This window comes from Apodemus sylvaticus, chromosome 21 (assembly GCF_947179515.1).
Source record: "Apodemus sylvaticus chromosome 21, mApoSyl1.1, whole genome shotgun sequence".
In the NCBI taxonomy this organism is placed as follows: domain Eukaryota; kingdom Metazoa; phylum Chordata; class Mammalia; order Rodentia; family Muridae; genus Apodemus; species Apodemus sylvaticus.
Window position 1 is genome coordinate 24091012 of NC_067492.1, and position 26761 is coordinate 24117772.

The window sequence follows — 26761 nt, forward strand, 5'->3', positions numbered from 1 at the left end:
ATGTGCCACCACACCCAGCAAGGTTATTCAGTAGTATTGGCAGTTGGAGAGGAAACAGGTTAGGGAGGCACATTGTCCGAACAGAAGCTGTGAGGCGGAAAGACAGGAATGGAAGGAGACAGCCATTCTCGAGATTCAGGAATTGCTTCCATATAGGACCCAGCAGTTGGCGGCGGGGGTGGGGTGGGGTTGGGGGGGTGGAGGGGGGAAGAACGAGTGATCCACTGATTGTCTCAGTGTTCCCCTAATGCTTCAGAATCTGGCCTACTGAGAACCTAGAAGTAGGTGAATGGCATAGGTTTAGCGGCAGCTGTGGTCTTTGAGCTAGCCATAGATCCTTGTCAATGAGGGGCAGGATCCTGTTCTTCATTTCAGCTCTTAGTCTCAGGTTGATTCTTTCAGAAGTCTCTTGAGGGTTGGGGACACCACTGGAACTTTGGGGGGCTGTTTCCCCATTGGCCATGGAAGTTCTTATACTAGGGCATCCAGGACTGCAGAGGGCAGCTCTGGCCACTTGAGGACTGCAGTTGAAAGGGAGGAGCAGGATAAGGCTGTCGCAGCAACTCTGCGGGCCCAGCGCCCACAGAGCGCACAGGGCGGGGTCTGGTGGGAGGAGCTAGCGTGACCTTGGTCACTCTCCCGCCGAGACAGCCTAGGGGGTGGGACTCACTGTCTCTATGGTGACCGAGAAACAGGGGATAATACTACGGAGCCGCCCGGGCTGCAGTCCCGCCCGGGAGCCGGCAGGGAGCGGAGCTGTGGAGCCTCCTGGTCTCTAGCATCAGTTCCTGGGTCCTGTCCGAAGGCACGCTCAGGAGCAGCCAAGAGGTAGAAGCCGGTAGGAGATTGAACATCGACCACCCTAATTCGTATGCCCCAAAAGGAGGGGTGGGTGGGAGCAGCATGAGCCAACCTCGTATGGTACAGAGCTGAGGATACCAGCTGAGCACCCCCCCTCCGCCCTGGCCCCAAGGGTTCCACACACACTCCTACCCCCACCTTCTTGCTAGGCTGATTGATGACTGCAGCTGTCCCAGCAGGAGCTGACGAGCAGATTCAGTTCAGAGGCGTGACCACTGCGTCCAGGGTCTGAGGACCCCAGAGTAGCTGCCCCTGATTCTGCTCCACCTCAACAGCCCCTAACCTACCTTCCCAGAGACGTGAGAGTAATAGTCAGGATCATCCATTTCCTTGAGAAAAGCACCGTGTAGCACCCAAACCCCCCTGGACACATTTACCCTTGGTGATCAAGTACAGGGCTTTGGATTCCCGGACGGATTTACATCCTTGGGAGAGGCAAAGGGCGTGGGGTACACCATTTATAGTCCCACAGAGGTCCGGGCAATGTGCGATTTCTGGGTTTTTCAGTCTTAAAAATTGCAACTTATTGGATGAGTAGGTGTGGTCACCAGGAAAGGCCTTTCAGTATGGACCAACTAGTAATGGAAGAGGAAGCTGTTCAGGGGGCCAGGCTGTGGTCATTGGATACTTTTTACCCCTAAGAGGCAAGGTAAAGATGGTGGCTGAGAACAAGGGTGTGGTCAGGAGGCTGCAGTGGGTGTGGTGATGGTGGTATGTCTTAACATGATGCCAGAGCATGGTGATGCCAGTGCTGGTTAGACTCTGAGGGGCTTTAGGGCAGGTCTGTGTCAATTGCTATAGTATATGAGTAAGGAGGGTGTGCTGAGGGTGTGGTCAGGGAACTGTGTGAGTGTGTGATGGTGGCTGTTCAATGCCTTGCAAGTAAGTATGGAAGTGTTAGTGCATAGACTGGGGGAGTTCAAGGCAGAGCTGTGTCAGAAGCTGTAGATATATGAACGGGAATGCTCTACAGGTATGGCCAGGGGGTCCTTGTAAGGGTGCAGAGTCTGGCTAGTCAGTGTGGCTGGGTTCAGGATGTGAGTTAAAAGGATGCAAAATGGAGATGCAAGAGTGCGCAGAGTTTGATTTGGAGAGGGACTTTCAGGGTGGGGCAGAGGGTGTGGTCAGAGATCTGCAGTGGAGATCTGAGGAGGGTGTGGTCAGGGGGTCTGCAGTAGGACATGCACTTTACTGCAGGGCTGTGGGCATGCTGGGGAGGGGTTTTGATGCAGGGTTCTTAATGTCTGTGTGGGAATGGAAAGGGAAAAAGGGTCAAACTCAAGGCTTTGGGTGTGGGTGGAGGAGGCCTCAGTGCAGGACTGTGGGTCCAAGGCGGCGGGTGCAGAGTGCCAGGGCTCGGCGCATCTGAGCTGTGGGACCGTGGACTCAGTGATACGTGATATGCTCGGTGATAAGATCTTAGTGGAGGGCTGAGTATAGACGAGGGGCTTGTGCTTCAGTGAAGGAGACCATGGCCCCATGGAAGAATCTAGGGGCTACTGTACAAGTCTCTACCTAGGTTTCATTTCCCATTCTTAAGCTCCACAGACTGGAAGCTACAGCTTCAATCAGTGGCAAGGGGCCAGGAAGCCACAGTTGTGCCCTAGGCTTAGGGAGTGCTGGTATGCCCCACCCGTGGGCCCCTGGTCCCCAGCCCAGCCCAGCCCAGCCCAGCCCAGCAGCACTGGGAGCTTCTCCCTGAAGCCGCCCTGACACCATCCTACCCTTAGCAACAGTCTCCAAGAAGCACCACCCTCCCTTAGCAACTGTCTCCAGGCTTCACAAACTGTGGCCAGGCCAGACCCAAGTTCCTGCTCCCCTCATGTTTTTGTTTAACAGCAAATAGTAACAAGGCCAGGGCTGGGCCGGCTGCGCCCCTGCCTAGGGCATGCACCGCTGCCCTTGTTCTTGCTCCATTGTCAGGCTAGGCTGGGCCTCCCCAGGGCTCCAGGACCTTTACAGAGACACTGCCCTCGCTGCATACCTGCCCATGCACCAGCCTTGTCTGGCGCTGACCCAGACTGACATGGGGTTCTCAGGGAGGCTGTTCTGCCACCCCCCCCACTTCCACCAGCCAGGCTTTGTACCAGGGACAGACAAAGCCATGGCCCTAGCGGCTGTCCTCACAGTCTTTCTGGACAGTGCCCTTCTGTTCCCAGGGCCGTGTGGGCATCATGACTTCATCTTCTGAGCCCTACTGACATCCAGGGCTGGCACCGGGTGACAGCACCTTTCTGCCCATAGCTCTTCCTCAGCTCTGGGCATAGACAGGCCCAAGGTGCTAACCCCTAGGCAACCCAGTCCTGACTGAGGGACCGAAGTGCTGCCACCTCAGACCTCACAGGCTTTGAGAAGGCAGGAGGGGCATTGTGGGCGTAGAGGAGGTGGGAATGACCGAGGCGGATCCCCGCAGGGTGGCATGGCAGCGAGTACTGACATAGCTGGGCTGGAGGAGAGCTTCCGGAAGTTTGCCATCCATGGCGACCCCAAGGCCAGCGGGCAAGAGATGAATGGCAAGAACTGGGCCAAGCTGTGCAAGGACTGTAAGGTGGCCGACGGAAAGGCTGTAACGGGCACCGATGTCGACATCGTTTTCTCCAAAGTCAAGTGAGCACCGGGCAACCCGTTTCTCATGTTTCCAGAAAGTGGGGAGTTGGGGGGGCTGGAATCAGGGAGGATGTAAAAAGGGGGTATTCCTTACGGTGCACATGGTGCCTGGCAGGGCAAAATCTGCTAGAGTGATCAACTATGAGGAGTTCAAGAAGGCCCTGGAAGAGCTGGCGACCAAGCGGTTCAAGGGCAAGTCCAAGGAAGAGGCCTTCGACGGCATCTGCCAGCTGATAGCGGGCAAGGAGCCGGCCAACCTTGGTGTCACTGTGAGTGCCCTGCCAGCCCGCCCCTGGGATGGAGGGGAATCTCAGTGGGGGCGGGGGTGGGTGTGATGGGCCAGGTTCCCTCTCACGGGACTCTGTGGGAACTCTCTCCAAACAGAAAGCTAAAACGGGTGGTGCTGTGGACCGGCTGACGGACACCAGTAAGTATACGGGCTCCCACAAAGAACGCTTTGATGAGAGCGGCAAGGGAAAGGGCATTGCTGGACGGCAGGACATCCTGGACGACAGTGGCTACGTGAGTGCCTACAAGAACGCAGGCACCTATGACGCCAAGGTGAAGAAGTGACACCTGCCAAAGCCCCCAGGGAGGCTGTCCCACTGGAGGCCCAGGCCTAGAGTCAAGGGTCACACGGAGCACGAAAGCCTGATTCCCTCCCTGCTGGATCTGCCACCAAGAGCTTCCTGCCCAGTCCCAGGGCCGTTCAATCAGGCCTCTGACCCAGACTGCCATGTCCCCTCTTCCTGTCTCCCCGTCTGGGAGTCAGTGCCTGTATCCTCACCGCCCCGGCCTGGTCCCAGGCATGGCTGACTCTTGCCCGCTTGCCTCATATTTAAGCTGCTGCTCTGGCCAAGTGCCTAATTCTTACCCAGACCTCAATAAAGATACCTTTTGTACCAGGATGGATGGACTGAGTCTACAGTGATGGGGTCATTCACACTGCAGCGCCCTTATCATCCCGTCCTGCACCACCACCCCCCCCACACACACACACACACTGGGCTCTTCCTTCCCATCGGTAGCCATGCCAAGGATAGACGCTATTTTCCATTAGCGAGTCCTTCCCATTAGTGCCGAGCAGAGCCAGACAGTCCAAGACAGCCTTAGGGAGATGCAGAGCTTTTTACTGGCCCCTAACTCTAGGGCGATGACATCACAGCCTGTTGTCTAATCAATAAGGCCTCAATCTGCTCTCAACATTTGCACAGAATGAAACAGCAGAACTGGCCTGGACCAAGCCTTGGCAGAGGCTCAGGGCCAGGCCTAGGCACTGTGGCTGCCAACAGGGGGCTACTCGGGTAAGGTAAGGCATTTGGGGCTCCAGCCCAGAAGCTCAGAATTCAGGAAAGAACTAGAGAATAAACAATTGACTCCCTAACTCTGTGGCAAAGGAAACTGGGGGAAGAAAGATCTCAGCAGATGAGCCCAAAACTTCATGCCAGCCCCGTTCTGGCTCAGCAAGCCCTAACAATGTTTCTCAAAATCCACGGGACCTAATGGCCAGGGATGAGCCTGGTGTCCCACAGTGAGGGGCTCCCCCCCATCTGCTCACCATTCTGATGGGGAAGGTGGGGCCATTCTGTTCCCGTCCAGATCATCAGGCCTCGGAGTCCCTGGTGTCTGGCTAGAGCTGTTCCGAGCACGCACTTCACTTCCTTGCTGTGGCAAATAGGAGGCTGGTGGACTTAGGGCGTGTCCGTGAGAGGGCAGCTTCTGCGTTTAGAGGCTCATGCTCACCAGGAACTTTTCTGTGTACCCCACTCCCACAGGCTGTCCTGGGGTGCTCTGCTCACACTGGGCTTAAGCCCAACCACATGGGGAGGAGACATGTGCACAAATGGTGTGAGATGGACAGGGATGAAGGAAGGTCAGGTGGAAAGCAGAGAGCCCAGGCTAGCACCTGTCTCCCAGATGTCAGAGGCTGGCTCTTCACTGGGATGTCCAGTGGGAAGAGTTCCATCTCCCTCCATCTTGAAATCCGCTTGAATCACAAGTTCCATGTTAGTGAGCATTATGGAAATCCTAAATGCTTCCAGCTTCTACTTACTGAAAGATCGTCACAGCAGGGGGTGTGCCTGTGTCCATATATGGGCCTCACTCTCAGCTAGAGTCCCAGAGTGGGTGGGGGGAGACAGCTAATGAGGGGGGCAGCAGCCTGTTATTCCTGTGACTGGTAGGATGGCTTGGAGAAACGGGGGTGGGGGTTGGGGGAGGGTCAGGGTATTACCTGACCCTAAACTCCATGTAGGAGGAGAACGATCCCTTGTTTTCAGAGCCAGCAGCAGCTCAAGGTCCACTTAGGGCCAGGCTCTTCCACCGTAGGGCAGGCTTGGCAGGCCGGCCTCTCCACTCGTTTTCCTTCATTCCAGGCCTTTCTCTGCCCTCCAAGCTGGGTCCAGCCAGCCCTGCATGGTGACAACTGTGGCCTTTCCCTTAACCTAGCTACCTCCTGTCCCCCGGACTACATGACACATCAGGCAAAAGCAGAATCTGAGAGAGCTTACTTCCCCCAGGAGTGCCCAGCAGCCCAAGAATGGCTGGCTTGAGTCAGGAGCAGCCATTTCCTGTGACAAAGGGAGATGGCCATGGAGGTGGCTTGGCTTCTCTCTAGAGGAGCTCTGTGCAGATGCTGGGCTGCTGCTGTAAGATGCTCATACTAGAGGCGGGGAGAGGTGGATGGTACAAAGAAACACCATGTTTGCCCAAGGTGGCTCGCACAGCCGGTGGTTTGTGCCCTGAGCTGTTTCTAAAATGTGACAACTCAGACATCCCCTTTCTAGGCAAGACTTAGGCTCTTTGGAGACTTCTTAATGGGACAAGGAGACAGAGAAGCTGGCTTTGTGGAGCATGCAGACAAAAACTTTTGGCTTCTCTTGAAAAGCCAAATAAACCCAGGTGTCCTTGGGTTTATTTTTAACTCAGAAACATGGGGGCTTCACAACCCAGTGTGGCACAGGACACCTTCCCTGCACGGCACGTTGAGTCAGGGCCATGAACCAGTGTCTTAGCCTCTTGCCTCTTCCCGACATGGTGACATAGGGGAAGTGGCATCAAAGTGGCAGCATTTTGTTTTCTGGCAACATTGGCAGCTCTGGAGAAAGCTGATACAGAAGCAGACCCACTAAGGTCTAAGACACCTGACCTGCACAGTCCTCATGTGTGAAGTGACACCAGGGTGGGCCTGCCCCTGCGGTTTCTGCTGCCCCCTCCCTCGAGCTTAGCCTGTCCTGTTCCAGGCGGCTGGTCTCCTTATAGAGGAAGCCCTTTAAACGCACACCTCGACCCTCTGTCCTCCCAGCCCCCAGCCCTGGAGAGGTGCCACTCCCTCTGTGACACAGAAAGTGGCAGCTCTCCTCTTGTCCTTGCCCTCAGTCCTATGCTCTGCCTAGTAACCTGCTTATTCTCAGGGCTCGTTTGACCTCATGCCCTCTGGGGACGTGTTCCTCAGCTTGCATTCTCCAGGCAGAGACTCATGTCCTATCACATACTCCTGGGACACCACATCCCACTGGGTCTCTGACCCATGATCCTTCAGGGGTCACCAGACTCTGCATCCTGGTCTAAGAGACTGCATCTCTCCATTAGCATCCTAATCTGCGAGGCCCACTACACACCAAGACTTCACTAGAGCTTCCACATGGACCCCAACATCCGCCCACCTGCTCTTAGTCCAAGCTCTCATCAGACTAGCTCCTGAGTCTTAGCAGAGTGTAAACACTTGCACTATAGCAGGAGGAGACTCCAAATGTTTCAGAGTCTCTGGAAATTCTTCTAACACAAAAGACAGCAACACACATTCTTTTTTAACTTTCTGTCACAGCTTAAAATGACATGGAAAAGTGTCCACTATTTTTTCCTTTCTGACATTTTCAATCAAATGTTTCTGTGTGAAATGGTGCCTAGGACCAAGTGCCAACAATGTGTGTGGGCAGAAGGAAAGAATGACCAAACGGGAGGAGATAAATGGAAAAATAAGAGAGGGACAATATAAAGCAATCATAATAAGTCTTTCTTAATCTTTGGGGGTAACCACCAGTACCCACCGTAGGGACAGCGGCACTGAGTGTCCCCCAAGGGTGAGGGAGCTGATGGGGAGGGAAGGCTGCGGTGCTAGCTCCACAGACCAGGCTCAGGGTCAGCTTCTGAGACGCTCTGTATCAGGTACTGACCCGTGTCGTGTACCATTGGTGAGGAGGACGACAGCGTGCTTTTCCCAAAGGGTGACGATCTCCCCAGAGGGTGATTCTTCTCTGGAGGCAGGAGCGATTTCCCGGAATAACCTTTCTGTTCTTTATTCAGCTGCTGCAGCAGATACTCATTAGTTACCACCAGGGACCTGAGGCCCGGGGGGAAAGGCAGGCATGAAATCACAAAAGCAAAGCACACGCCATTCAGGTCTGCAACAGCTACGAAAGACAAGCATGCAGTGCAGCAGCGCCTTTCAATACAACTGTCTGACACCAGTGGGTCGTTTTAAAAGCAGACCACGGTTCCTTTGTGATAGCTCAGGCACTGTGTTCCAGACTGACTGAGCAGTGATTTCTCTCACATTTTAAGGAATGGTTCTTCCATTCTTTCCAAAGCCCTTCCTTGATGAGGGAGGGAGAAAGCCAGACACAGGCATCTGATGAAGCCGTCAACCCCACTCCCTAATCACTGCCTCCTTTAGTGGTCTGTCTCTGTACCAGACTAATGGTACAAGCTACTACGGAATTCTTGAAGTCGGAATTACCGCACAAAACCAAAAGCCATCCACAAACCAGCACAAATTATGATGTATACAGCCAGGTGTAGTGGTGCACGCCTTTAATCCCAGCACTCAGGAAGCAGAGGCAGGTGGAGCTCTGGAACCTAAGGCCAGCCTGGTATACACAGTGAGTTCCAGGATAGCTAGGGCTATGTAGAGAGATCCTGTCTCAAAAAAATGTATAAAAATAGTATTAATTACAGCACTATTTTGTTTTGGGGGGTTTGGTGCTACAAATTGAAACATGATCCTCTCACACTTACTGGGTACACATACACCCCAGCTCATACTATACTATTTTGGAAGTCAAATACTGTTGATCTAACTGGTATTAACAGAGAACTAATTTTTTTAAATATATAATCATACAATGAGTACTAGGCATCTATAAAAAGGATGGAGAACTAACTCATAGACTATGGTGAACTGATTTTTCAAGATGAAAATGTTGGGCCAAGGAGATGGCTCAGTGGAGTGCTTGCAGGCATGTTTGACCACCTGAGGTTGATCTTTGGGATCCTCATAGTAGAGGAAAATATGCTGACCTCCTCATCTTTCGGCACACTCAATCCTCCCTCCCTTAACAAACAAACAAACAAACAAACAAGTTAAAGCAAGCTTGGAAGGTCAGTTCCCAGCACCCACATGGTAGCTCACAACCACCAGGAACTGTAGTTCCAGGAGATCCGGGACGTCTTCTAGATTCCATGGGAATTAGGCATGCGTGCAGGCAAAGTACCCATGCACATAAAACATTTTCAAAAATTTAAAAAACAAATTAAATAAGTAACACCTGTGCTCCTTTTTATGCACAAAGGAGAGCAGACTGCAGCACCGCCAGCGTCCACTATAAACTTCCAGTTAGAGGAAGCAGTAGGTGCTTCTGGATTGACCTTATTTATGGGCTTGGCTTTGGGATGATGGTATGTTTTATAAAACTGTACAAACAAGATAAACCAAAAAATTTCCCTAAGCATCAAAGTAAAAATAAAACAAATGAGCTGAGTGGCTTAAGGAAACACAGAGCTGTTTCAAGTTCATCTGCCACTGTCATTCTGAGTGTTCACCCCGTGGAGATTCTCTAACGTGCACAGTGCAGGCTCTAGACCAGTAGGCACAGCACAGCCGGGAACCGCCAGAAACGAAACGCAGAGCTCCGAGTTCCCAGCCTACAGTGCCAATCAGACCTGGCCTGGGTCCCAGCATCTGCATTCAACAAATCCTTCCTGTAGTTCCTGTGCAGACCTAGGTCTGGGAACCGTGATGTCACGCTACACTCCTTATAGGCTGGCCTTAAACTCACGATGTAGCTGAGGCTGTCCCTGCTACTACGCAAGTGTGCTGACCCTCCTATGACGGCAAGTGCCACCATGACCAACTGAAAACTTGTGGGGCTTTGGTCTTTGGTTTTTGTTTTTTAAAGTCACCCAGAAAGGGCCGGGATCTGACACCCTGGCTTTAGTGTACTCTACTGAAAATCAGTGGTGAGATCTGGGTTTAAAGGTAGGGGGGTTGGTTTTTGTAAACATAAGTTAGAATCCTAACAGAGGTGACTGGCAAATCAACTTTTCAAGAGCTTTTCAAGATCGCTGGCTGCCTTAAGTCACCTCCCCCTCTCCCCTCCCCCACCCCTCCCCACCCTCAGGTGTCTCCAGTCTGCAGCAGCTTGAGGGTGCTTTCTCTGTGAAGAGGCTAATGGTAGAGTGTACTTTAGATTCTTTCCCCTATTACTCCCTACTGAGTGCTCTCTGTGAGTCTTTGGGGCCCAATAGCAAACACTTTCCAGAGGAGCCAGATGGCTGATGTGAGGGGTTGGTAATGACCAAAACAATCGGATGACCCTAGAGTCCTATTACAGCCACCCAGAGAAAAACTAATTATTGAGTAGTTGCAACCCACCGACACCACCAGCAAAGGTTTGTCCCTGGTGTATCATAGCAGTACTAAAGCAGTCCTTTGATCCCTGGCTAACTGGCCAAATACAGGCGATTTACATACAGACTGCACTAATTTACACAGGTGTGGAGTCTAGCTTCCAAGAAAAGCAGAGGAGATAAAGAGGAGTGAACACAGGCTCTGAGCCAGCCAGCCAGGCCTGCTCCTACCTCTGACTCTCATGGAGGAGGGCAACCGTCTCCTCCAGCCTTTTCAGCTGAGTCAGCTCCTGGTTCAAGCAAGCCACCTGTATGGTGAGCTGTTGGTTCTTGCGCAGAAGATCATCTACAAAAGGTACAACAGCCAAGGAGTGAGCAGGACTCCAAGTTCACTTCTGAGTGAGCTCATGTACTCAGGAACATCCTGACTGTGCCCCTATACCTACCTCCACACGCCCACCACTCCCTCCCTTGGAGACAGGGGTTACTTGACAAGAATATGGCATTTGGCAACAGATCAGACTTACAATCCGGCCAGGTACAGTTGCGCATAGGTGCACCAAGCTTCCAGTTTCACTACAGCCGATGACCGTGGCCCACAGAGGACCCAGGGGCACATCTGCCTTCTCCCTATACTCAGTAAACAGTCTCCTGCAGTCTTTATTTTGGTTTGGAACCAGGTGCCCTTCTCTCCCTACCTAGTTTGTGAAAAAATGTCTACAACGGTGTCGATCTATAAAATTATAAGACTGCAATCTCTCAGTGATAGGGAAGACCATTATACTTGCCTTATATTCTGCCACCTGCCTGCAGCCATGAGGTAGGTGAGAACACAGGAACCCTGGTCCTAGAAGAGCCAGTTTTCTAGAAGAATGCTCTGAAAGCACTAAGGTGCTCACCAATCACCTGGGACCTCGTTAAAGCTAGATTCTGACTGGGGAGGCGGTGGAGACGACCTTGTCTGACAAGCTCCCAGGTGATGTTACCATGGGTCATGTTCTGAATGGCAAGGTCTGCAAGGTGAAAACCAGGGATGCTACAGCTGCAGTAACCCCCAGTAAGGCGCCATACAGAACCAGGCCTTACAGCTGAATGAGAGGATTATTTCTCAAAATAGGCAGGAGACAACTGATGTTTCCATTTTATCTGGGTTTTGTGACTGTCACCAGGAGGTGCTGAGTTTAACAATGGTGGCTCAATGCTCCCATGGCAAGTTTCTCACAGCTGTGGGAGTGCTGTGTTTGCTTATGAAAGCTGTATGGACTAGAGGTTTAAAGTTGAGGATAGACTTTGAAATATAGGCTAACCTATGGTAATAATAATAATGAAATAGTGGAAACCAATACTTAAGTGGGTATTGTTTTTCATTCACCACAATGGCAAACCTAAAAAGAAAAGGTAGCATTTTCAGCTGGGCATAGTGGCATACGTATTTAATCCCAACACTAGGGAGGAAGACACAGGTGAATCTCTGAGTTTTCAGCTAGCCTGGTACACAGAGTGAGTTCCAGGACAGCCATGGATAACCCAGAGAAATCCTGTCACAAAACAACACAAAACAAAACCAAACCAAAAATAAAGCAAACAGACAAAAGCAATATTTGGGGGCTGGAGAGATGGTTCAGTGGTTAAGAGCACTAGCTGCTCTTCCAGAGGATCTGAGTTCAAGTCCCAGCAACCACATGGTGGCTCACAACCATCTGTAATGGAATCTAATGCTCTATTCTGGTGTGTCTGAAGACTGCTACAGTGCATGCATAAAAACAAATAAATAAATCTAAAAAGAAGAAAAAAGTAGCATTTTGGAAAGATGGAGTGAAAAGGGAGCTCAAATACTGATTATGGGATCAAAACCCACAATTTTGCTAATTCTGCGGGCGATTTAGCAGTGTATAAGATGTCTATGCCCTTTGACTTCTCCTAGGAAGTCGTCTGAAATGCACGCCAGTCTTTGTCCAGCGGGCAGCTTTGGGCAGCAGTGTCACTGACAACTGCATGAGCACCAGGAGCTGTTGCTCTACCGCCAGGGAAGGAAGGTGGCCTCAGAAAACTGTTTCCATTCTGGCCATCCTCCACCCTTGCTCTTCCCTTGGAATAGTCGGAGTCTCTTTAGAACTACCGACATTCTCTCCAAGGTCTACAGTCACTATTATAAGAAAAGGCAGCTTTTTGGTAATTAAATATTAGAAACAACAGTATGGAATTTGACAGACAAACGAGTACTACTCATGCAACACCAGGGAGTTGCCGGTGCCATTTAGTTAGTGGCATTAAATAAGGATGTAGAAATAGCTGTGTGGTTGCTGGGGTGCAACGGGGAAAAATGACTACACAAGTATATACGGTAACTTTCTGGAGTTACCCAAGTGTTTTATAGTTTCCTTAGAGTCAAACTTGAGATGAATATATTTTTGTATGTAAATTATCTTTAAAAATCATGGTATAATTTGAATTTTTGAGTTGAATGTCTATCATATATGGAGGTTATTTGGAAGAAATAATTCAGAAATACTGGTGGTATTCACTGCTGGGTCACAGAGCGCTATGGCCTTAGACATTTTCTCTTGCTGTGAGGACAACAGGCAGCGTCGTTCTAAAACCTCCATCCATGTATGCTTTACACAGACACAGAGCGTTATGTGGTAACTCAAAGATGCTTACATTACAATTTTCTGAGAACCTAGCCTGGGTTGGATTCCTAGTGCCACAAAAATAAGATAACTCTCTGAGGTAAGATCATAATTCCCATTAAGTCCCAAAGACAGCCTATGGCTGACAAAGCTCATTTGCCAACAGTTACTTTGGGCAGTTTCACTCCTGGCTCTCCTAACTTACCGTGTGTGTGAGATGGGTGCCCACTCACAATCGGGGTGGCAGCGGCTCCCTCCAACTGCTGAATTTTTTCTGACAGAATAAGGTTTTCCTCTAGCACTTTGACCAGTTTTTGCTTCAAACTTTCCTTTAGACCAGAAAACAAGGCACCAATGCGTTAAGAAGATGAACTCCTGGGCCGGGCCCTTCCCTCTAGCAACAGACAGAACGGGTGCAGCTGTGGCCTCACTACACATCTGATTCAGAGCAAGCACAGTTCAAGGGCAGCATTCAAACTGAGCCTGTGTCATCTCTGGCTGAACAGTGGTGGCTTTGCAAGGGGCTGGCCTTCTGAGTCATTAATCAGAAGTTCCCAGGGCTCAGCGTGGCACCTGAATCCCCACCCCCACCCCCTGAAGGTAAGAAAACAGAAACTGAGGACTCTAAGATTCTTTCCTGATATTCAAATATTCAAACATGGCTGCTGCTCTGAGGCACTCTGCTCCAGCAGAAGGGACAAAGATGGCCTTTGCCTTCCATCTGGGACAACGCGGTGTGATCCTACATCCACGAAACCCTAGAGGTTTCGTCGACTTCCTTGCCTCGTCCTTTCAAGCATTTCTTTAGGAGATTTGGATTTGGGCTAGGAGGACGGAGTTATTTCCAAAGACCCTGCATGTTCTGCTCCTAACAGGTTCTGTATTCATGATTGGTCCCACCCGCCTTTCCCCTGTTTTGGTTCTGGAATGTCTAAGTGTCTGCGGCCGCGACATTCCTTGGGGCCCCTGGCAGTTCTAGTCAGGATGCTAGGTCTTTTCGGGGTAAAGGAAGAGGAGATGGGGGAGCGGGCCGTACCACATCGTTGGGAACCAGCAGCCCTGCCTCCTTTAGCTCTGTCTCCCTCCAGCACAAGGCTTTCCCTGCCTTGTCGTCGAGCTGCGAGCGACGCCACTGCTGAGGAGGCGCAGGGACCACCAAGGACAGGAGCAAGTCTCTGGCGGGACCTGACAAAAATTCAGGTTGGGTACCTGAGAAAATCTTAAAGACCAGAGCTTAGAATCCAAACCAACAACTGCTAGCTCTGCAGTCTAACCTTATCCGCTTTTGACATGAGTTTTAAGTGACTGTATGAGGTGTTACAGACTCAGAGACTCAGAGACTCTCTGGATGGTCCAGAGATTGTGTCCCAGAGGATGATTTCCCTACAAAGTGGCAATAGCAGCTCAACATGGAGAAGACTGTTTCTTTATCCACCATGTCCCTTTAGAATTAAGAAGTTTTTAAACTAGCATATATTGATTAAATATAATAATGGAGTTTATCATGACAGTTTCATACATGTACATATTACTATGCTCACATACACATTACCCTCTCTATCCTGTTCCCATATAATCTTTTTAATTAAAAATTTTGGGGTGGGGGTTGGTGAGATGGCTCAGCAATTAGTTCCTCTTGAAGACCAGAGTTCAGGTCTCAGCACCTGTATCAGGTGACTCACAGCCACTTTTAACTCCAGCTCCAGGGAATCTAATACTTTCTCTAGTCTCTGCGGGGCACCTATATGCACATGTATACACCAATGTTCACAACTAAAGCTAAAATCTTTTTTTTTTCAAGACAGGGTTTCTCTGTGTAGTCCTGGCTGACCTGGAATTCACTGTGTAGATTAAGCTGGCCTGGAACTCACAGAGATCAGCCTGCTTCTGCCTCCCAAGTGCTGGGATTAAAGGTGTACACACCATTGCTGCTTGGATAAAACTAAACTCCTTTTTTTTAAAAAGATTTATTTATTTTATGAATATGAGAACATTGTTGCAATCTTCAGGCACACCAGAAGAGGACATCAGATCCCATTATAGATGGTTGTGAACCACCACGCGGTTGCTGGGAATTGAACTCAGGACCTCTGGAACAGCAGTTAGTGCTCTTAACCACTGAGCTATCTCTCCAGCCCATAACTAAAATCTTTAAAGAAAGTTTTTTAGTGCTAGCATGGGGCTTGTGCCATCTAGACAGATGTTCTACCACTGAATTATAATAGCCTCAGTCCTTAGAAATTAAAAATAATTTTTGTAGCCCAATGTTTAAGTTTCTAGTTTCTCCTTAGAGCTTACCAACAAGTAAAAGTTCCTTGAGGTCTCTTGCCATCAAACAAAAGATAAACACTTGGAGCCAATGTTTATAAAGCTATCTACCCGTGCTTCTAAAAATTAACCCCTGAAAAAAGTCCAGGAACATTAATTCATTTGCATTTTTAAAATCAACATTTCAACAGTCTCTGCAAATTTCAGATGATCAAACCTAATTTCTGTTGTCATCAATACTGGCACTTCCAAAGGATCATAAAATGGTTCTGCAATTATTAATATAACTGCTCTCTATTATGTATCATGCAACATGTTACCAAAGACCACACAGGAGCACCCACAAGCACAGCATGGGAAGAAGAAAAACATTGCTACAAAGCAACTGGACAAACAGCTGATTTAAAAAAAAATAGGGAAGACAAATGTGAGAGAAATGCAGATTCGTTACTTACAGCATTTCTGGGAAGTCTTCGAGTGATACAAGCTTCCCCTTGTAGGCTGAGGGAACTGGATGGCTGTTAAACAAACCGCGGGGCAGAGGCAAGGTCCTGCCCTCCTCAGTGCAGAGCTATGAACTCACCAAGAAACTTCTTGTCCAGGAGGAGGGAGCCGGAGCCATTCCAGTGCTTATCCACCAGCTCCAGGAGCTGCCTGAGGACAGTGGCCACGTGGGAGGTTCTGGCAGAGACGGGGGGACTACGGTTTCCTGATAAACCATGCAAACTGCCCAGGTCACTAGAGAGAGGCTCAAGAAGACAAAGACAAAAACAGAACCCAGGATCGTTTGTGTGGTTCTCATACAATCTTTAACAGAGCTTCTGCCTTTTGGTTAAGCTATGACTCCATGTTACTATGTCCAAGGCAAGCAAGCACATGAAGTGTTCAGGGAAATTTCGTGTTTCCTTTTTCTGTTTCTTTGATAGATTATTCCCAGGACCCTGTCCTTGCTGGCAAGTGCTCTACCACTGAGCCTCATCTCTAGGCCCTCAAGGACAAATTCAAAAGTAGTAGATCCTCTAGCGTTATTTTTCCATGGAGGTTTTTAGAATTTATTCACAATAAAAGTATGTCATTTAGTACATACATGTATGGCTCAGGGTATTATGTCATAATTGAGACTAATTTAATGAGAAATTAAAATTCATAATAAACTTCTATTTAAAATAAAAGAAATGTTCTATAACATTTTAAGAATATATAAGTTAAATGTCATTGTTGGGTCAAGTACTAATATTTTTTATATAAAGAAATCAGAGATAGATCTGTATAGTAAAACTCACAGTTGCTTTTATTCATTACAACCTGACACACAGTTATATATTTTATATATAAATCTATCTCCTAGTCTTTTCTATAGAGTCTTGTGGACTTCAAAAAATCTAATGCAGGCTAGAGATTTAGCTCAGTGATAGAATGCTTCTATGCATGTGCAAAGCTCTGGCTTCCATTTCCAGCAACACACACACACACACAGATATAAATTGAAGACAGCCAAATCATTTCTCAATTCTTGGCTCCTTTGATGTAAAAGACTAAGGATGATTAATTAGCTAATGGAACACAACACCCAGGACAGTGACTTGAGTTGAGTAACATGTGTGGCCTGTGATTGGTAGGAAATGATATCACAACTGGGATAAACATGGACTCAGAAAGTCTGCACCCAGCACTGATCAGGGCAGAGTAAGGACTGGGGATATATGAAGGACACAAGACTGGATCATTTGGGATGTTAACCTGACCTGGAGTTAAAGCATAGAAAAGTCTAGTCACATCAAAAAGCTATTTTAGGGAAATTTATTTAAAATAAATATTTACTGTTAATGGTTTTCTTTAACTTTTTTTTTTCTTTATTGGTTGAGACAGAGTCTCATGTGGCCCAGGTTGGTCTTGAACTCCTGATCCTCTCACCTCTGCTCCCCAAGTGCTAGTGATATAGTCCACCATGCCAAGCTTAATGCTTTTTTTTCTTTTTAAGATTGAGGATGATAGATTTCAGAAGCTAAACATCATATATATATATAATTTACAGTCAAGGACATGGCATGTGTGTGGGCCCTGAACTCTACATTGAGCATCCACTAAAAGCAAAAAAGTCTGCCTTTGTCTTTACATTAAGTTAGTGCATTGAAAGCTTTCCAACGTCTAACAGGAAAAAATGGGAATATAAACGGTAGTCTAAAAATCTTGAGATTTTAACACTATATGAAATAGAAGTAAAATTTTTTTTCCTTAGTCCATTGTAGTAATGCAGCATCCTAAATATCCTAAGTGTTCCTGGGACTGCACCCTAAATATATTATCACAGTGAGTGTTTTTTTGTCTGATAAAACAGTTTTTTGTGGCTGAGAATGTAAAACAAGCCAAAATTAAAAAATAAGGAAAATATTGCAAGACTGCCCCCTTTAGTGCACAAAAATTCTGGCTGTCTCCAGAGGCTTTCTGGGCCTCTCTCCTTCATTACTTGTGGTATGTGATTGTGACCAGGGCCTCGTATGTATCAGGCAAGCTGTACCCCAGCTCTCCCCTCCAGAGTTCTGAAAACTGAGCAGGAAGGATCCAGAGGGTGAAGGAACAGAAATTTCTGTTAAGTAATCCTAATGGGCAAAGAGATTCCCAACAACCAGAACTTAAAATGACTAGGAACAGCTCTGAGCAAACATTCTGCTTCCCTGGGAACCAGGAAATGACCGAGGCATGTTTTATGTGAAGAGGGTCACAGACTGTTGGAGATGCGTTTCTCAGTCCAAATGGAAGGGTTCCTCCTGCTGGCTATAGGACCTGGAGAGAATTAGCACTCAGAAAAGAGAGTTCTTGATTCAAGTTCATTTCCAGCTAAAAATCCTCTGGATGATCTAATTCATTTGCCTGTGAATACTTTGGGGAAAACTGTTACAATAATTTGGGTTTCTGTACAAAAAAGCAAAATAATGACTTTAGCTGAGCATGGAGATGCCTGTATTTAATCCCAGCACTGAGGAGGCTGAGGCAGGCACATCTCTGGGTTCGAGGCCAGTCTGACCTATGTATAAAATGAGTTCCAGACCAGCTAGGGCTACATAGTGAGACCCTGTCTCAAAAAAAAAATCTTATAAAAACTATTTCAAGCAAGTTAGTTACTTGTGACAGCTTCTTTATTGCTTCCTGTTAGCAAACCTTGCAGGACATTAAAGTGTTCCCTACCACCTACCATGTTTATGCTCTCAAAATAAATCAGGGTCAGTTCTTTTGTGATATAAAGCTTTTCCTAAGGGCAGAAGAGTCACAGGATTTATCCTGGTAATATTGGTTATAAGCCTCTGAAAATCCCTACGACCTTCTAGCACCATTAGCAGGAACCACCCCAAACCCAAGAGCAGAACACTCTCTTCTTGAGCCTTTGTGTCTCTTGTACACACACAAACACGTCAATACTTGCGCCTCGCTGCCTGTAGCATCTTGGAAACCACGCTTCAGATTTGGGTTGGCAGGGATATTGTCCTTCCGCTTGAATCCTCTCCTTGAAGGGCTTAATGACCTCTTAGTCAGAATCTCTCTGTTTTCTGGAGTCCCAGGAGGCAGCAGCAGTGTCCGCAGAGAATTTCCTAGGGCAGGGTTGCATGGGAAAGAACCAGGTGCTGGTGCAAAATCACGGAGGCTGGAGAGCTGTTGCTCGACGTTGGCCAGCAGAACAGGGTCACTGTTGAAATGGGTTGTGGCACAGAGATCTGTGGAGAGAGCAGCCTGGGAAATGAACCAGCCTCTCAGTTCTCTTATACCTTGCATCCGTTTGGTCTCAGGTGGTGATACCTACTCTTTAGCATCCACCATTATTAACTCAACCCCCACCCCTTTCATCTCCCTCTACCGACAAAACCTCAATTCTGATTAGCTGCAGCTCTACATGCTCCTAGCCTATACCAGAGCAGTGGTTTCTCCCTTTAACTCATCACTGCTAGGTTACTTTGAATATCATCTCTTCCCTCCTTTATCTCACTGAGAAAACAGAGACAGTCAAACCAAAGGTCCATGGCACCTCACCACTGACTTTATCTGCCGCCTGAATACACCCTCTGCCTCCTCCTTGTAGATGAACTGCTGTTACATCATCTAGGCCAGCTTCTTGACCTGGTAACTAAATTTCCTCTCTTCTGGACCAGACAAGGAGTTTCCCCTGCAGCTGTTCTGCTTTCTGCTATACCCTTAATGGCTCCCTCTACTGATGGTTCTGGGGCAGTTTTATAGGGCTCCCTCTCCATCCCCTCTTCCATTTCTCTGCTCCCTCCCATTGCGAAACTCCTAGAAGAGGTTGTATATGCTTAGCACTCTGTTGCTTCATGCCCTGGGTGGGTTGTTGTTTTTTTTTGAACTCACCTCAATGGAGCTTTTATTTTAATGTATCCCCTGAAGCTATTCACTAATTCCTTTGTATTTCCTAATAACTGCCAGTCCCAGCTCTTCTTCCCTACAGCCTCCAACACAGAAAACACACACACACACTGCAGGGTTTCTCTGGCTATCATATATACATATATGTCATATGTGTGTGTGTGTGTGTGTGTATGTCAGGATCTGTTGTCCACACACTGCCTCCACTGTTCTCTCTAGCTGAAGCTACCAACATTTATCAACTGAAATATATGTTAACTTTCTATCTTATCTTTTAAAAAAAGATTCACTTATTTTATGTATGTGAGTACACTGTCACTGTCTTCAGACACACCAGAAAAGAGCATCAGATCCCATTACAGACGATTGTGAGTCACCATGTTTTTGCTGGGAATTGAACTCAGAACCTCTGGAAGAGCAGTCAGTGCTCTTAACCACTGAGCCATCTCTCTAGCCCCTATTATCACATATCTTGTTAGAATAAAAGCAGAGATTTAAAACTTATGATCAAGTATATATGGAATTTGAATTTGCTCTTACTTTACCTCAGAACTAGACTAGCATCTGGTCCATAACAGGTATTTAATGAGCTTTTTAAAAAATAAATTCATAGCTGAATATTAGTCTCTATAACTTACCCTGAAACTACCTTATTTGGAGAGTAAAGTTTCCTATTCCGTTCTCAATTCATCACCTAGAGAAGTTCTTGTTGTCTTGCCCCCCCCCACATGTGTAAATTTATGCACATCTACATGTGATCATCTATGTAGAGACCAGAGGTTCATGATGGCCACCAGAGAGAACTAGATGCAGCTGGCAATAAGTCTTGGGATGTTGGTTAACTAAAATACCATGCACTTGTGAGTCTCACATTTCTATATTTTTCTCTAACTCACCCATCATGTTACACCCATAATCTCCAGACTTCTTGATGTTCCGTGAACCACTCATGACCCTAATACGCAATTTAAGAAATACGGATAAAATTCAAGAATTCATAATTCCAAAATTCATGAGTTAAAAAGACTTGCAAACTAACAGGAAGATATTACCTGAGCTAAGCTTCAGAAGCCTGCCTGTGCTGGAGTCTGGGTTTGACAGGGATGTTATTAAGTCTCCACAGGAATGGGACGAGGTGGCCTTTTTGTCGTGTGAAGGCTTTATGCTATATTCTCGGTAGTTCTTGCCCTTTTGAGGTCTTTTGACAAGACTTCCATGCAGGCAAAGCGTTTGAGAATACTGGTTATCATAATGGTCCAAACAAACATCAGACGGCAACTGATAGGGAAGGATCTGGTTGGAATCACCCACATCCAGGCGTTTACCCAAAGAGGCATCATGGGTACATGGATAGGCATCAGGTTTTGGTTTCAAGTCCTTTTCTGGAGAAGAGCCTGAAGACTTAGTGTTTAAAAAAGATACTCGGTAACCGTCTCTCGTCATCTTCTCTGGAGATCGGACTGTGCACTGATGAAGTGGGTAGAGCCCGAGTTCTAGTCCTCAGCAAGGGAAAACAAAACAAAACAAAACAAAACAAAACAGGATGAGAGTTTATCTTGGCCTAGGCAGGTCTCTCTGCTCACTAGACCAGGAAAGGGCATTGGAAGAGGTGGTTCTAATTCTAGTAACCATCAAAGGCCTTCCACAGGGACAATGACAACAGGACGTGGGGGATGCTTTGTAAACAACAATCTGTGTTATTTTGGAGACAAATTTCATATTAATAGAATATCCTAAGTATGGTCTCTTAAAATTATAATTTCAAAGCTGACTATGTACTGTTTTGTTTTTGTTTTTGTCCTTTGAGACACGGTCTGCCTGTGTATCCCAGACTGGCCTGAAATTCACAGCCTTCCTACATCCTCCATTTCTCAAGCGCTGCCATTACGGATGTATGTTACCATGCATGGCTTCTAGATGGTAATTTCATATACAAAGTGGGTGGACCTCCCCACGACAAGAGTCGTGGTTTTGTGTATTCAGTTTATAGACAATAGTTGGTCTGTGATTTTATAGAGTCCTTGCCCTCGTTCACCCTTAAAACTCCACCCAAGGGTTTTAGTTCACTCTCTAGGAACTGATACCTAAGCCAATTAAACAGCAGGGAATGCAAAATGTATGAAAATCCCCGGCCTAGGTGCTAACCCAATTCTGAAGCATTTCTCTCAGCACTATTTGTTATGTAATATGTCTCACGGTTTAGCAAGTAGGACATCAGAGGAAGCAACAGGTTCCGTGCTCCTGATATGTTCAGAGTTTCTTATGCTTGAAGGGCTACCTTGAGAATAGGATGTGTTATTTCTGAATTAGTCACATTAACCTCTAACCATGTTCCTAAGTACCTACAGACTGGCAATGTTTTCCCCAGGGCCAACATATATCACATGGTAAATGCCATAGAACAGTGCCTTTATTTAGGTAACAAGAATATCTTAGGCACAAAGAATTAGTTTTGTTAAAGTAATGACAAATTATGTATTTTAGACTACCTGTATGTTGTAAATATGTAAAGATATGGGATGGTATATATCAAATAAGAGCTAAGAAGAAAGTGAGGAAATTCTAGGTCCAAATTAGGAAACAAACAAACAAAACTTTAAAGGTATATTAGTACAGGAAATCACTTAACCCAGTTAGCTTAGGGTGAAAAGGACAAAAGTCCAGGTGCTCCCCAAGGTGTGAGACATTGTGAGACATGACAATCACATCCCATGGCACTTGTGTGCACACTTGCGCGCAAACACTGTAAGAAGAAAATGTGGGTAGGGGGTAGTGTCAAGGGTAAAGATAAGCTAGAAATAAGGCACCTCTGATAATGGCTTGTGTGGGGGTTAAAGCAGCCCCAGACTGATAGCATTCTAGGTACTTGGAAGAGGCAAATGAAAATTTGTTCTGGAAAAGGCAAATGCATATAAGACTAATAATATTGCTCATATAATTACTCAAATATAAGAGCAAGCAAACACCCCAAACAAACAAAAACCAAAGTTTTAACATGAATGAAAAACAGTGGGAAAAATAGACCTACGAAGGTCTGATGTTATAAATAATATATACCATATAGCTATCAGACACCTATGTTTAATGTTTAAGGAAATATAAAATAAGCTTACATTTGCCTTAGAAAAAGTGTCCCAGACCAAATCAAACATATTAAACAGAGAAGAAAAATATTGGGAATTAGGAATTTAGCCCACAGATTTAATAGTGGATTAGACATAGCTAAAGAAAATGTTAATAGGATGAAAGGTGGGCTTTTTGTGCGGTGGTGGCACACACCTTTAATGCCAGCACCCAGGAGGCAGAGGCAGGCAGATCTCTGAGTTCCAGACCAGCCTGGACTACAGAGTGAATTCCAGGACAGTCAGGGCTAACTGGAGAAATGCCGTCTCCAAAAAGCAAAACAGAACAAAACTCAGTCAACAACAACAAAGACAGGTGGACCAGAAGAATTATTCAAAATGTTAATCAAACAAACAAAAAAGATGAAAAATATAAAAGACTAAGAGATAAATAAAGAAGCTGGGCGCAGTGGAGCACACATCTACTCCCAGCACAGAGGCAGGAGGATCTCTGTGAGTTAGAGGCCAGTCTGATCTACATAGTGAATGCCAGGAAAAGCAGGGCTACAGTGAGATTCTGTCTTGAAACCACCGCTGAGCAGGGAGAGAGAGAGAGACAGAGAGACAGAGAGACAGAGAGACAGAGAGACAGAGAGAGAGACCGAGAGACAGAGGAAAGAGAGAGAGCAAACTCTCTGGTATATTTGTTTAATTAAGAGTTCTAGTAGAATAAGAAGTGTACAAACCATAGTTATATTTTTCAGAACTAATGAGTTCAGTTCATGAATATAGACCCCAGTGGTACAGTGGAATAATGGCCCAGTTCTGAAAGAAGCATCCCCCAACGTAGAACTCTGCCCTCACCCAAAATCCCCTCAAGAACAATGGTGGAATGGAAGCAGTAAACCAACAAACAAAACAGAGTTCGTCACCAACAGGCCCACACTGAAGGATGTGTTACAAGCCGGAGGAAATGATCTCAGAAGGGATCAGATGCCTGGGCTAAAGAAAGAAATAAAAACAAAGATAAATTTAAATGGAAATTGCATTTTAAACCTTGTGGGATTTAGAAGTCTGAAGACTTCCATTAGGAGCTCACTGGGAAATGCAGCTCAGTGATGGAGCAGTGCTGAGGACATCTTAGGCTCAATTTGTTAAGGCAGAAAAAAGTCTGTAGGAGTGATAGCTTTTGTGGGGCAAGAAACAAGGAAGAGAAAGGTCCTTTATGGTCTTAAATCACCTAAAAGAAAAATGTAAAAGAAGGAAAAATTACGATATTAACCATTTTTCGATTGTAAGTTAAAATCATATTGTTGTTTGAGGACTAATACTAAAACTACACAAGGTATAATAAAATCTGGTAGAGAGAAAGAGAGAAAAAATAGAGAAGTAACAAATCTGAAGGAACACAGAAAAAGAAAAAGAAACAGTGCGGAAGGAAACATTCACTCTTCAAGCTGGAAAGCCGCACAGATCAGTAAGCTTCTGAGCCAGTCCCTAGGGAAACCGGAAGGGTCAGCTGACCGGAAGATGCAGAGATGCCGTGTCTTCTCCTAAATCTTACCCCATCCAGATCTCGGAATACCTAGTGAGCAAAATATTTACCATCTTCCTGGTGGAGGTCACTTGTCTCCCTTCTTGTTGCTTCCTGCATCTAAAAAGAAAAATAAAACCAAAAGTTTGAAAATGTAGGAAGAAAAGTATCTGAGTGTTCAGACTTAAGCTCACCGGACTGGGAGATGGGCATGTTTCCCGGTTACCAAGGACAAGCATCCCTGGAGGCATGGGAACAGACCTTCCAGCCGGGGTCTAAGGTTGAGCCTTTCAAAACAGTTACAACACAAAGAGGTTCCAGAGTTGCTTTAGAACCGGGAAGGAGACTCCTTGAAAACACAAACGCTGTAACGCTGTGTTTTATCTGCATACAAATTAATTAGGGCCTCGGTTTTTCAATTTCTGCGTGGAGGGTGCACATGTGAGTTAGCGATCAGAGGTTGATGTGGGCTGTGCTCCTTGATTACTCTGCAACCTTAATTTTTGAGACGGGGCCTCTCATTAAGCTTGTAGCTCGTCTGTTTGATTAGGCTGGCTGGCTGGCGAGCCCCTGGGATTCACCTGCCCTCTTCAAATACACACTGCTTTTACATGGGAAGCCAAATCCAGCTCCTCACGCCTGTACAGCAAATGCTTTCTTTACCTACTGAGACATCTCTCTCCCCAGATCATTGTTTCCTATTTTACCTTTTCTATTTATTCCATTTTTCTGATAAAGCTGAGTACTTGCTACGGGAGCTAACAAGACTTTTTAGTTCTTGTTTTTCCCCTGGAGGCAGGAGTGTAGTGTAGCCCTGGCTGGCCAGCAGCTCCCTGTAGAACAGGATAGCCTATGATCCTGCTTCTGTCTCTTTAGTGCTGGGGTTACAGGTGTGTGCCCATTGTGCCAAGCAGCTGCTGGAGTTTTAAGAAGCTGTAAGTTAATCTGAGGCATAACTAGGCAAAAGGAAAGCCATCTAATATGTATTTAAATTTTTTTAAAAAATATTTGGTTATAATCTTAAAATATATTGGTTAGAGCTATACCTCTGTGGTACTGTGCTAGTCTAGCATGTCTGAAGCCTTGGGCTTTCTCTATTCCAGTGTATACTGGCACCCACATATATAATTTAGGTTCCCTGCCCCCCAAAAAAGATTTTGCACAGCTTTATGCTAAACTTAAGGATTATAGTAAATTAATCAATTCTTTAATTTTCTTTCTTAAGGAATTAATTCTAGAGAGGATATTTTTGCTTTAACTGTGAAGCACTACTTAACTGCATATTGGAATAGACATTGTCTCTGTTTTCTTAAATAAATAGGAAGATTAAAAAAAAAAAAGAAATGGAAACTGAGATAGTTTCCTAGCACCCAAGCAGGAACTCTAAAAACAAAGAAACAAATGTCTTTAGAGTCAGAAGGCTTTATAACACACACATGCTGAAAAACCCTCCCTGTCTCTCTTCGTTAAATAAAGCTGCCATTCACTTCTCAATTAACCCTCCCTCTGGCTGTTTTCTACAGTTCTGTTGCTTACAAAAGTATCAAAAAAAAAAAAAAGAAAGAAAGAAAGAAAGAAAGAAAGAAAGAAAGAAAGAAAGAAAGAAAGAGAAAGAAAGAAAAAGAAAGAAAAAAGAAAGAAAGAAAGAAAGAAAGAAAGAAAGAAAGAAAGAAAGAAAGAAAGAAAGAAAGAAAGAAAGAAAGAAAAAAGAAAGCAAGCAAGCAAAGGGAGCCGCTGCCAGTTCCTAGGTCATATTTGCTTGCACACAATAGCTTTAATAAAATAATTACATGACTTCAACCATCTTTTTTTCCCCTCCCAACACTTAGGGGGGGTGTTTGTTTTTTCAATACAGTGTTTCTCTGAGTATCCTTGACTGTCCTAGAACTCACTCTGTAGACCAGGCTGGCCTTGAACTCAGAAATCCTCCTGCCTCTGCCTCCTGAGTGTACCACCAATGTCCCACTGTAAATTTTAATTTTTTCCTAAATCTTGCATTATGTCTAATTTCTGGTGGCCATCACGCCTTGCCACATTACCCTTTCTCTCTGTCTGTTACATAGAAGAGGCATCTTCTGGGAAAGCCACCTTGATATGTAATACTTTGAATTTAAAAAAGGTGTATGGAGAAAATGTGAGAGGTCAGAGAAGAGGAGATGGAGGCATTTGGTAAAGAGAAGGAATTTTATAATCAGCTCTGAACTGTTAAACAGGGATGGATGCATCCCTGCTTGAAGACCAGTACCTAGCATACAATGTGCTAAGTAAGGTTTCACGTATAAATAAAGACAACGCTATTATTAGTACCGGCCATTCAGCAGGAGGGTGAACGCATTACCTGTGTCCCCAGCGGAAAAACGTCTAACTTCTGAGCTGGTGTGCCACTGCCCTGGGTTGCACAAATGCTGGTTAGGGGATCCTTTATTTCTCGGTTGGGGAAGGGAATAAAAAGTCCTTTGTTTGAGTCTGTATTAAAAGGAAAGGAATACAGTGAAGTCCCAACATAGTTCAAAGGTAGCATGTCTTATAGAATGACACTGAAGGGAAGTCACAAGGCCAGGGGTTAATTCACGGTGTCACTGAGTAGAAATCATGAGAACTGGGGCAGATTGCTTCAGCTCTCTGAATTCCCTCACTTCGTTCAACAATGATGATGAGACATACACTACCCGTCTTTCAGCGTCAACGGGAGGCAAAAACAAGATCATGGGTATGAAATGGTCTCCTAGGTCTTGTCTTGTTCTGTAGACATTCAGAAGTCGAAATGCATTTTGCACACTTCCCACTGAGTAAACAATAAA

The 26761-nt window shown here is 46.2% G+C and overlaps 2 protein-coding genes across 3 annotated transcripts in view; one reads left to right on the top strand and one right to left on the bottom strand.

The window, feature by feature from the left end:
- The first annotated feature begins 726 nt into the window (after nucleotides 1–726).
- On the top strand, nucleotides 727–4376 carry Tppp3 (tubulin polymerization promoting protein family member 3). 2 transcript variants are annotated; one of them, XM_052166415.1, is made up of 4 exons: nucleotides 727–838; nucleotides 3275–3468; nucleotides 3584–3737; nucleotides 3853–4376. In XM_052166415.1, exons 2-4 carry the CDS (start codon nucleotides 3281–3283, stop codon nucleotides 4039–4041), a joined length of 531 nt encoding a protein of 176 aa, XP_052022375.1. In that variant the 5' UTR covers nucleotides 727–838; nucleotides 3275–3280; the 3' UTR covers nucleotides 4042–4376. The 2 variants fall into 2 exon arrangements, with proteins under 2 accessions (XP_052022375.1, XP_052022376.1); XM_052166416.1 differs by having other exon boundaries at nucleotides 727–828.
- Nucleotides 4377–7489: 3113 nt separating this feature from the next.
- The window catches only part of Lrrc36 (leucine rich repeat containing 36), a 34159-nt gene continuing 14887 nt past the window's right edge, over nucleotides 7490–26761 (bottom strand). Inside the window, exons 3-11 of the mRNA XM_052167178.1 lie at nucleotides 26299–26426; nucleotides 24032–24080; nucleotides 20417–20863; nucleotides 18411–18703; nucleotides 15577–15742; nucleotides 13762–13910; nucleotides 12931–13054; nucleotides 10327–10441; nucleotides 7490–7810 (exon numbers count right to left, since the gene is read on the bottom strand). Of these exons, the coding sequence (XP_052023138.1) occupies nucleotides 7585–7810; nucleotides 10327–10441; nucleotides 12931–13054; nucleotides 13762–13910; nucleotides 15577–15742; nucleotides 18411–18703; nucleotides 20417–20863; nucleotides 24032–24080; nucleotides 26299–26426 (1697 nt within the window). The 3' untranslated portion in view covers nucleotides 7490–7584. The remainder of the gene's footprint in view (nucleotides 7811–10326; nucleotides 10442–12930; nucleotides 13055–13761; nucleotides 13911–15576; nucleotides 15743–18410; nucleotides 18704–20416; nucleotides 20864–24031; nucleotides 24081–26298; nucleotides 26427–26761) is intronic.

Excerpts from the sequence above, each read along its gene's own strand:
- Tppp3 (XM_052166415.1), top strand. The coding sequence starts at position 3,281 with ATGGCAGCGAGTACTGACATAGCTGGGCTGGAGGAGAGCTTCCGGAAG. Across the intron at positions 3,469-3,583 it reads ATCGTTTTCTCCAAAGTCAA|GGCAAAATCTGCTAGAGTGA; the intron begins GTGAGCACCGGG and ends GGTGCCTGGCAG. Across the intron at positions 3,738-3,852 it reads CGGCCAACCTTGGTGTCACT|AAAGCTAAAACGGGTGGTGC; the intron begins GTGAGTGCCCTG and ends CTCTCCAAACAG.